The 11,233-nt window shown below is 38.3% G+C and overlaps 1 protein-coding gene across 4 annotated transcripts in view; it reads left to right on the top strand.

The window, feature by feature from the left end:
* Positions 1-9,428: 9,428 nt before the first annotated feature.
* The window catches only part of kiaa0753 (KIAA0753 ortholog), a 34,501-nt gene continuing 32,696 nt past the window's right edge, over positions 9,429-11,233 (top strand). For 3 of the 4 annotated variants that reach the window (XM_049467197.1, XM_049467198.1, XM_049467195.1), the window contains exons 1-2: positions 9,429-9,951; positions 10,840-11,142. In XM_049467197.1, the coding sequence (XP_049323154.1) occupies positions 9,868-9,951; positions 10,840-11,142 (387 nt within the window). In that variant the 5' untranslated portion in view covers positions 9,429-9,867. The remainder of the gene's footprint in view (positions 9,952-10,839; positions 11,143-11,233) is intronic. The other variant, XM_049467196.1, reaches the window with a different exon arrangement.

Genomic DNA, 11,233 nt, shown 5'->3' with positions numbered 1-11,233 from the left:
GCGGCTTTTATCCTCGCCGTTTATTACGCGCACTTCTGGAGACCCGACTCCAACAACGGGACCGCCGCTGCCGCCGCCCCGGGGCACGAGGACCCCTGTAACCGGGGATAGAGGATCCCAGAGGACCCCTGTACTTGGGACTTGAGGACCCCCGCGCCCGGGGCTAGAGGATACCAGAGGACCCCGGTGCCCGGGTACGAGGACCCTTGTACCCCCGCTCTGCGGACTGGAACTCTCTGGTATCTCAGTGTTTCTGATCTTTCAGGAGTTTCTCTGGATTTCTCTGGGTTGATGTTTCTCCTCCTCTGGTCTACAGTGTCTGTAGGAGTTTTATTGGTAACTATATTATCAATTAAACTCAAGACGAAATCTGCGGGTTTTAATGCTTTATAGTCTGCACTTTATAATTCAGTTCACTTTAGCAATAATAATAATAATAATTATAAATCAGTAGTAAGTTACACTCTATGCATTTGGGTTGGATTTAGATATGTTTTTATTTGTAATGTAACTATGCATATTCTTTGCACAATTATTAGCCATATATACACACAGGGCATAATTTCAGTACACTGTAGTACTGTATGTATGTTCACTAATATGTGTTGTGTATGTGTGTATTTGTGTGTGTGATGCACAAAGAATACTATTTGTGTAAGTTCATGTAGCTAATGTATATTCTTTATTATGATCAGTGAAATGAATAATGTCTATTCAGTGACATAAAATTATTATATTTTACAGCATCCCAACTTGCAATAGAATATGATGTAAAAAATTAATACTGTTAGAAAAAAACAAAACCCTTGTATCTCCATTTTAGACTTCAATTTTACTTTATTGATTTTTTTTCTTGGGCCACCAGAAACTGCAGCATAGCCTATACATTCACTTACGACTTGCCACAGACATAATATAATATAATACAATACAATGAACATAAAACACACTCCTCCATCACATTCATTACAAACCCAGCATAAAAATAAATAACACTTGTGATAGATGCTGGTACAAATTAAATAGTGTACCTGTTTTACACCTTGCCTTAGACACAATGCAACACAATACAATAGAATACAATACAATACACATAAAACACTCTCCTCCAACACATTAATTACAAACTAAACATACGAAAGTCAATAAAAAAAATAAAATAATAACCATTTATCATCTTTTAGAATTAAAAAATGTAATAGATGACCTGTTTAATGTACACCTTGTAACTCTAAATCTCTGAAAAGCTGAAAACCCTGATCTGGCTCCTCATACACTACATCAGACTCCTCATAAACTGCATTACAGGAGGAGCGCTGGCTACCACCGAAAATCTTCCACCCTGTTCTAACTATAGATAATTTGTTCTTTATCTGTACAGAAAGATTAATGAACTAGACTGAAATGCTAAATCTTAAACTGATCTCTGATATGAACTTTACATGGACTAGAGAACATAAGAGTCACAAGCTTCTCTCCTCAAAAATTCTCTAGTTACTACATACAGACCATATCAATGAAATCAGTCAGTTGTTCTTTACACTGTATCATAATTTGATGATGAATGGACCAGTAGATCCTCACATTGACTTCCAATGAAATTGTATCTTTTCTTTCCTTCTCCTGTAAAGCTGTCATGTTGAAGATGTCTATAATATGCAGTCTGCTTTCATTTATGTTATTTTTTCTCTAATCTGGTTTAAATGGTATTAATATTGTAACCGAGCTTAAGGATATTTTAATTCAATCCAGTTTTTGGAAGCAATTCAGCATATTAAATATATTATCTTCAAAAAACGTCTTTACCTTTAGTGGAAATAAATGTGAGAAATTTTTTTCATTATAAGTAATTTAGTATAATTTCTAAAACAGTGTGCATTATAAATATCACACCATGTTGGATCATTGACCTGGTGACAATTTCTGTATTTTAAATATTGCAGTACATATAGAGCTCTGGAAAAAAATATGAGACCTCTTTAAAATGATGATTTTCTTTGATTTTACCAAATTGAAAACCTCTGGAATATAATCAAGAGGAAGATGGATGATCACAAACCATCAAACCACCAAACTGAACTGCTTGAATTTTTACACCAGGAGTAAAGCAGCATAAAGTTATCCAAAAGCAGTGTGTAAGACTGGTGGAGGAAGAGAACATAATGCCAAGATGCATTAAAACTGTAATAAAAAAACAGGGTTATTCCACCAAATATTGATTTCTGAAAGCTCTGCATCTTTTTTGTTATTTCAGTCATTTCTCATTTTCTGTAAATAAATGCTCTAAATGAGAATATTTTTATTTGGAATTTGGGAGAAATGTTGTCTGTAGTTTATAGAATAAAACAACAATGTTCATTTTACTCAAACATAAACCTATAAATAGCAAAATCAGAGAAACTGATTCAGAAACTGAAATGCTCTCTTCATTTTTTACAGAGCTGTAAATATATATTGCAAAACAATATCTGTCAATATTGAGCAGACCTAGGCCTATTTTTTATAGATAGTTTGATAGTGTAAAGAACGTCTGCCAGATTCATATTATGCCAAAACATCTGTACATAGCAGTAACCATTTACAGGGGTTGGACAATGAAACTGAAGCACCTGTCATCATTTTAGTGTGGGATTTTAGGTTTCATGGCTAAATTGGAGCAGCCTGGTGTTCAATCTTCATTAATTGCACATTATTGCACCAGTAAGATCAGAGTGTGAAGGTTCAATTAGCAGGGTAAGAGCACAGTTCTGCTCTAAATATTACAATGCACACAACATTATGGGAGACATACCAGAGTTCAAAAGAGGACAAATTGTTGGTGCACGTCTTGCTGGAGCATCTGTGACCAAGACAGCAAGTCTTTGTGATGCATCAAGAGCCACGGTATCCAGGGTAACGTCAGTATACCACCAAGAAGGACCGACCACATCCAACAGGATTAACTGTGGACGCTGTAAGAGGAAGCTGTCTGAAAGGGATGTTCGGGTGCTAACCCGGATTGTATCCAAAAAACATAAAACCACGGCTGATCAAATCACGCAGAATTCAATGTGCACCTCAACTCTCCTGTTTCCACCAGAACTGTCCGTCACCACAATCAATTATTGTGCTCTAAAACCAGCTGTTTCAGTTTCATTCTCCAACCCCTTTAACTGTACTATTGTTTTTGTATGTAATATATTTAGTTTTGTTTGTTGAGCTCTTTAATGACGTCCTATAGGCTGCAGTCTGGAGATGTATGTGTGTATATGGCTGTAAATCAGCTGTGAGTCTGGAATCAGGTTTATTCAGGTTTTGAAGAAGAAGATTCCACATTTTCAGCGTCTGTTTTTGTGTTAAACTCAGTTCCGCACTGCTGTCGTCTCGTTACGTAAACTCCGCCCCTGGCTCGTCTCTGTGTTTAATAGATGATCTCTGACAGATTTCCCCTTTTTTGTCACTCGGTCTCTGATTTTCAGTGAGTCTGTCGCTCCTGATCTTCAGGTCTGTGTGGGACGTCCCGCCCCGGAGGAAGGAGTCTGAATCTGCTCCTCTTCACTCAGTTAATAATTAAACTGTACTGAAAGTTGTCGGAACACATTTACTCTCTCTATCTCTGTTTCCAGACACTGTGTTGTGAATTCTGTCCTCTGTTAGAGACGGTGGTGAGAATATACAGCAGTTAAAAGCCATAGAAATGTTCTTTTATTTGCTTATAATGATGAAAAATATGCACTGGAAGAAACAAACATTAATCAAATGTTTGGGTTTTAGAGAAAGCCTTTTAAACATATTAAAAAGGCATTCTCAAAGATGGGTTTGTGATGTGGTTTTTTTTCCAGTTTTTAAAGCAGAGTAAATTGTATGAATTTGTATTTTATATTCATGGAAAGAAAGTCTTGCAGGGCTGTTTGAGTCTGACTCAGTGCTGTATCTTTATAACTAAGGCTGTATCTCTGAAAACATTTCATCATTTGAGTCTTAGAGCCGTAAAATTGACTGTGTTGGGAAGACAGGGTGGAGTTCTCTGCTGTTAGCCAATCAGAGGTGATATATTTGCATGTATGAATATTCATGTGCAAGAGCCAAAACCTGTCTTTCCTCAGAGACCACTAATTCAGTGAACTAAAGCAGGGCTAAATAGAAACACCTGAGGACTTTTACTGTTATCCAGACCACCAGGACTCTCATCCCTCACCACTGTTTTAGGTAATATAAAAAAGTGTGTTATACTTTATTATATATAAGTATAAGTGTGTATATAGAAAAGAGTTATACTGCACTGTGATATATTAAACACAACACTGTACATTAAGTAAATATATCATTTAGTAGATGTTTGTGCAGCAGAATTACTAAACTGTGCTGGACGATGGCCCTCTAATACTGCAATTGATGATCTTTTTTTCAGCCTGATTTTCTAAAGCTTTTAGGAAGATTAAGTCTACGTTTTGCCTCTAACCATTTAATGAGTCCCTGTAAATAATCCAGGTGATTTACTACAGTAGTTTTTGGTCTTCTAAAATACAATCTAAAATACAACATGTAGGGGCTTTCAGAAATGTGTTACTCAGCCAGCTAAACACATGCTAGTGTGAGCAGTTTATTTTATCAACTAAAAAGATTCTAAAATATATTGAACAATAAAAAAATTGCCTTTAATAATACAAAGTTTTTTCCAATAGAGATTAATCCTCAGGTCTGGTGGTTTTGATTATAATGTAACAGAAACACTTAACTTGACATTATTTGATTATTTGATTAACAGGGATGATACACACTAATCAACATAATCTCCTAATGTAATGTATGTTCCACTTTTATCACAAACATCAGTCAAAAAATGACACAAAACACTTTACAGCACACATATTTAATAATTTATAAAAAACACACAAATTATATAAACTACAATACAGATGCTACGATTAGATGTTAGTTTTGTTAGATGTTGGGTATAATATGCTTAAAATAATAAGCTTAATATGCTAAAAGTGGGTCAGGCTGACATCAGCAGAACACTATAATCACAAGGCTGATATACCGTAGCTCCGCCCTCTCTTCGAGTCTGAGCAACCAGAACCTACATGCTGGTGAAATGTCGCTTAGCAATCATCTCATTTTAAAAGCCAAAATAAAAACATTGTTTGTTTGTAATGTGCTATATTGCTACATTTGTTATCTACAAAACTTTCAATAAAAAAAACTTGATTATAAAAAAAAGCTAAAATTGGTTTATTCCCCATAAAATATTCCCAGTGTAGCGGGTCGCTGGAATATACAGTACATATATATATTTTTTGACAGTGTCGATCCATTTATCTCTTTATAACACTGCCTTTATTACACTTTCACTCCAAAAACTCACTGGTGTGATTATGCTCCCCTCTCACCAGCTCCTCCTGCTCTGGGTGCAGTTTTCCCGTTTGGAGGAATCTCAGGTCCGGATGTGTTCGAGTCCGGAGAGCTCTGAACACGCTGAGAGCTCGGTTCTGCTCTGATTGAGACCAGTAATGAACGGCGTTTCGCATCACGCTGGAGAGATACTTATCTCTGCTCCATTTAATGTGGTTCTGATGGAGCTTTTCTGAGCAGCTCCACCTTTCAGATTCATTCTCAGGAAAAGCTTCTGCGGGCTCCGTCCTCCGGGAGCTCTCTTCCAGGAAACGGCGGTTTGTCAGCAGAGCTGAATCTCTGACGCCATGCCGTAATTTCCTTGTTAAAAGGTCTTGGGGGATCTCGCTCGATGGAGAGTCCATGACCTCACCTTCTGGGATTAGAAGATTGGTCTGGGACTCTCGCAGGGAGCTGCTGGAGCTCAGGGCCATCTTAGAGGCCATTCGTTTAGAGAAGCTGACAGAAGGTTTGCTGATGGTGTTTTCTGAGGACAGGCTCTTTAATGGGCATGCTGGGCTTTTCTTCATCCAGGCTGGAAGGAATCCATTTTTGTTTGAGTTTATCTTTGATGTGAGTTGATTTAGTTTTGGAAAATGTTCTGTTGTGAAAGATGAAGCATTCTCTTCCTTCTCTTTGGGATTGCAGGGTTGCAGGTTTGGGTTTTGAAGGATCTGGTCGTAGAGTGATGCTTCTGAAGGCAGAGGAGCCACAGGGTTGATTAGCTTGGTGGGTTTTCTGTGATCGTGTTGAATCATGTTGAGTATTTTACTCTCTTCTTCTTTGTAAAGAGTGAATGGGTTATGGATGATCTGCTGAATGGGGAGCGGGTCACTTACTGATCTCTGACAAACAGGATGACTCAAACTATTGACCAAGGTCTCGCTAGATTCCCTTATTTGCATTTCTTGTCCTTTTAACCCTTTTGACTCATTGATCAGAAGAAACCTGACCACATCATCCTGGTGTCTCTCCACAGCGTAGTCCAGTGGAGATCTTCCCTTGTGGTCCAGAGTTTCTGGGGACGCTCCGTGCAGCATTAGGAGACGGACAGCATCCAGGAAGCCATGTTCGCTCGCCAGGCTGAGGGCAGTCCGTCCTGCGACGTCCTGTCTCTGCACATCTGCCCCGCGACCCAGCAGCAGCGGCATGAAGCAGGAACGCTCAGTGATGCGCGGTAACGTGGACGCATGCATCAGAAGAGTCCGACCAGCTGCTACCGTGCTGTCTAACGGTGCGTTAGCCGCCGCCTCCCCCAGGGCCACCAGGACGAAATGAGCCAGCTGGACTTTTCCTTCTTTCATAGCCTGAAGAATGATGCTCGCACCAGTGCGCTGAGCGAGGTGGCATTCCTCCACATCCGTATTCATCATCGTCATCATCATCTTCTTCTTTTTCACTGGGCATCCAAGCATGCAGCACTAACAACAAACCAAACACAAGCAGGAGAGCAGGAGAGCACTGCTTCTGAAAACACTGATCCAGATACTGCTGCTGAAGAGCGCTGAGATTCAGGGTCAGGCCGTCTGTCTGGCCTGGAACTCTGTCCTCCTGCCTAATAACCAATAATCGATTTATAGCACAGAGACCCTCCGGCACAATGACTTCCTGTCTCTCTCCATCAGCAGCTCAATACTGTCCACTGTCCCCTCGTCTGCTCCCATTGTTTGTTTTTCCACTTGTCCCACATTCCCTCTGCTCTACTTTCCCTCCGTTTCTCTGTAAAGAACATTTCTGTACTTCAGCATCGCTTCACCGACGTTATCCGTTTCACCACAGTGACGGAAATGAATGTGCTCTCTGTCTAGAGAAGAGGAGAGAGAAGAGTAGATGATGTACTGGAGGGTGAAAAGCCTAATCTCCTTCACCACACACTCATCATTCATCCGCAAAGAAGCATTAAAATTCACTCTGCGCTCTGCTTTATCACTCCAGAGAAGAGAGTTAACCTCTTTGTTTCCTGGACACTCACTTAAATTAATGCCACTGGCAAAGTTAAATTCAAATTAAACTGTCTGAAACAATTTGAGACTAAAAATGTGACGTGTGATAATGATGCCTCCAACCTAGTTACATCAGATGAGGACAGCTTTCAGTTTGAATAATAAACAGTTAAGATAATATTTATTGTAAAGTCTTACTTCTAATTTAGCCTGTGTCACACAATTTGCCCCCCACCCCCTAAGAACTGGCTGTTTACTTACTGCCTAACACAGGGGTGTCCAAACTTTCTTTTGTTGGGGGCCAGAAGAAAAAATATATGTGCAGTCACGGGCCACAGACTCTATAATAAAACAAATAATGAAATATACCATTTATAATAATACATTTTCTTTATTACTATCATTTACACAACATTTACTTGACTTACTGTCTTTATATATCTTTGACAGTGTTGTGTAAACTAAGATTTTTCATTTCATAATGTCTCATAATATTACTATACTCCTCCATTAAGGCAACTGATTCCTGACAAATTAAACATTAAACACACTTCCCACTGAACTCGTGTGAAAATGTGTCTAAATTTTTTTAGAAGCGTTTCTGAGTGGAGAAAAATATTAATAAAATATTGTGTTTAATGGTATCAGTGTGCTGAACCACCATCCCTGCAAATCTTAATATATTTATTCTAAAAACTGGACTATCAGTTGCTTTTCGTGGGAGTTCCTCTTCTATTCTGCGCTACAAGTGAACACTCTCGCTGCTTTATACTCTTTAACCCGTTTATTCTAATACAACTGAACACTCTCGCCGCTTTTACACTCTTTACCTCGTTTTCTCCGCTACAACTGATCGTTCTTGCAGCTTTTAGACTATTTGACCGTAGAATAACATGTATATCCACTGCTTAAAAGCTGACACTGTAGATGAAGATGATAATAGCTGATTGGTGAATGAAATTGATGTACTAATAATAATAATAATTATTATTATTATTAATTATTATTATTATTAATTATAATAAAAATAATAATTATTTTGTACCTTCATGCAGTGAGGACAGTTCTAAGATGTGTGTTAAGATGTACGGGTCCATCTGTGTTTGACAGTGTGCAGACATGCTTAAACAATTCCAAACGTCTCCTGGATGATGCTCAATGTTTACAATGAATCCCATTCTTCCATTAATCTTTATATTACAGTTGCCAGCTTAGTATTTATATACACAATGATAAGTCATAACATTGTACAGTTCACCCATGTGCTGCCAAAATTCCTCTGACCAAAACGAGAGCTGCTGTTCTGGAGATTCTCTAATCCAGTTGTAAAAAATAATATATTTATTAGGTCTGGGGAATAAAGTGAAAATAATGTTAAATAATGAAAATGTTAAAATTCTTTATATGCCCCTTTGTTCCAGTTAAAATGTACAAAAATAAAACACATCATACACAAGATGCACAATCAAGAAATTACAACCTTATTTTTCACAGATTAAAGGTGGATATGTGAAGAGCCGGGTGTGGCCCCCGGGTCTTAACCTCTTGAGACCCTGCGTCCTCATATGAGGACATCACATTACTGCTTCTCTGCACCAGAAAACAAATCCAATTTTTGTGAATTTGTGGAACGTAAAGAACTCTTAAAGTGACAACATGTTAAAAAAAGTGTATTTAAGTACAAGAACATCTGCATCCTCTCCTAACACCTCTAACAAACGAACTACTTTTAACCTAATTTTCTTCTTCCCCTCCTTTCCTCCTCTATCCCATTATTACCCTTCAGTTTCCTTAAGTCCCTGTTAAAATGTTTTTGTCTTAAACCTCTGCTGTCCTCTATTACTAAATGTACATTATTACGTATGTACGTTGCTTTGGATAAAAGTCTACTAAATGTAATGTAATGATAATGTGATGAAGCTACAATAAAATAATTTAATAAATAAACTACTGTTCCCATAGGACATTTTTTGCACAAAGACAAGCTTTAGTTTTTATACTTATTAGGTCCTATTTATTCAAAATAACAAAAAAATAAGAAAATAAAAAAACATGACTGGTGATGTAGCGCTGCTCGGTGGCGGTAGGGGGCGCAGCTGCATCTGAAGCGCAGCGCTGGAGGCGGAGAAGAAGAGGCTTGTTGTCATGGCGGTGTTTTAAACTGTTATCTGGGAGCTTTATCTAAAACAAAGCTAATTTTAACGCATATATTTACTTATTATATATTAATTATATACTGGGAGAGGGAGACCTAATATAACCTGTGTTTTATTTTGTTTTTCCTTCGCTTAAATGTATTTTAATGTGTTTAAAAGGTAACTGTTACAGGACGCTCTCCGGACTGAGTTATTAGCCTGTTGACTAATTAGCTTAGCATAAGCGCTGCTTCTGGATTATAGTAAATAATTCTCTTTAATAAAGTTTTACTGGTTAAATCTGCAGCTGGTCTAAAGGCGGTAGACTCCCCGGGCGGGTTTATTAGTGTATTTATCTGTATAATAATCTGAATTAGGAATAAGGCTGAGTGAATGAGGATCAGAGGAGCGCTCAGATGTCAGCAGCAGATCCGGATAAAGAGAGAGGAGAGTGGGTCACTAAACCCAGAGGAACCCGCAGCCCTGGAGCTCCGAACCAGGTCAGACCCACTGATATATATAACTCTACACACAAACCTACATTCACCTGAAACTATAACTAAATACAGTGCAGGAAATCATTATTTGATCCCTTGATGATTTTATAAGTTTGCCCACTGATAAAGACATGAACAGTTTATAATTTTAAAGGTAGGTCAATTTTAACAGTGAGAGAATATCACAAATAAAATCCAGAAAATCACAGTGTATTATAAGTGTATTCACATTTTACACTGTTAAAAGTTCTGGCTCCTACAGACCAGTAAGACTAGTTCACATTACCAGGCTGAACTGACTCCAATCTGATGTTTTGCTCAGTGTGGCTCAGATCTGATTTTTTTCATAGCTGTGTGAACGTGCCCAATCCGATTTTTTTAAATGAACACGTGACATGAATGTGAACGGTCAAATCGGAACTTTACACAGCAAGTTTGACTGAAAATGTATTTAATATTTCATATTAGCTCCGTATCAAATGCAATTGTCAAATGATAAAGGGTACCAAATTATTCTGGACACAGGTGGCACAAGTACATAAGTGCCATATTTAATATTCTAAATACTGGTTAAACATAATCGGTTGTAAAGAACACTGTCCTACTTACTGTCTTGGAACAGGCTGGTTCTGGTCTTCATGCTTCTGAAAATAAAGAGTCTTTGAATCATTTGAACATTGATTTGAGTCTTTTGAACAGTGATTTGAATCTTTTGAGCAGTCATGTGTTGGTTATACAGGGCATTCTGAAACAGTTGATCTGTGTACTCTATCTGTATTTTAAAGAATGCAACTGACAGTTCTGTAATCTAATGTATATAATATTAATCTCTCTCTCTCTCTCTTCTCTTTTCTCTTTTTTTCTCTCTCATTAATTGTCTCCTCCCCACAGCTGCTGTTTAATCTAGCCATGCCGAGCAGTATCTTTAACAGGGCGAGCAGCGTGGGTCCTCCAGTTCCTATAGTGATTGAGAAGCTGGTGTCTGTGAGACAGAGGCAGGATGAAGTGGAGAGCTGCAGCAGCTCCTTACGGCTCTCAGTCCTGTCTGAGGAGCGTCTGCAGGCGGCCGTGAGACTCGCCAAGAAAGACCTGCAGAGGAAACGGCAGCAGGACGAACTCTCTCTCTCTCCATCACCTCTGTCCAGAGAAACATCTCCAACTCAGAATCACCAGAATATGACCGGCAGTCTGCAGGTATTTAAAGGTCAAAACACACAGATTTATATTATTATACAGAGAGCAGAGCTGTATTTACAGAGATCTTAATCTATTCTATTCAATTCAA

Source organism: Astyanax mexicanus, chromosome 18 (assembly GCF_023375975.1).
Source record: "Astyanax mexicanus isolate ESR-SI-001 chromosome 18, AstMex3_surface, whole genome shotgun sequence".
In the NCBI taxonomy this organism is placed as follows: domain Eukaryota; kingdom Metazoa; phylum Chordata; class Actinopteri; order Characiformes; family Acestrorhamphidae; genus Astyanax; species Astyanax mexicanus.
Note: the sequence above shows the minus strand (reverse complement) of the source record. Positions and strands in the feature narration are given on the sequence as shown.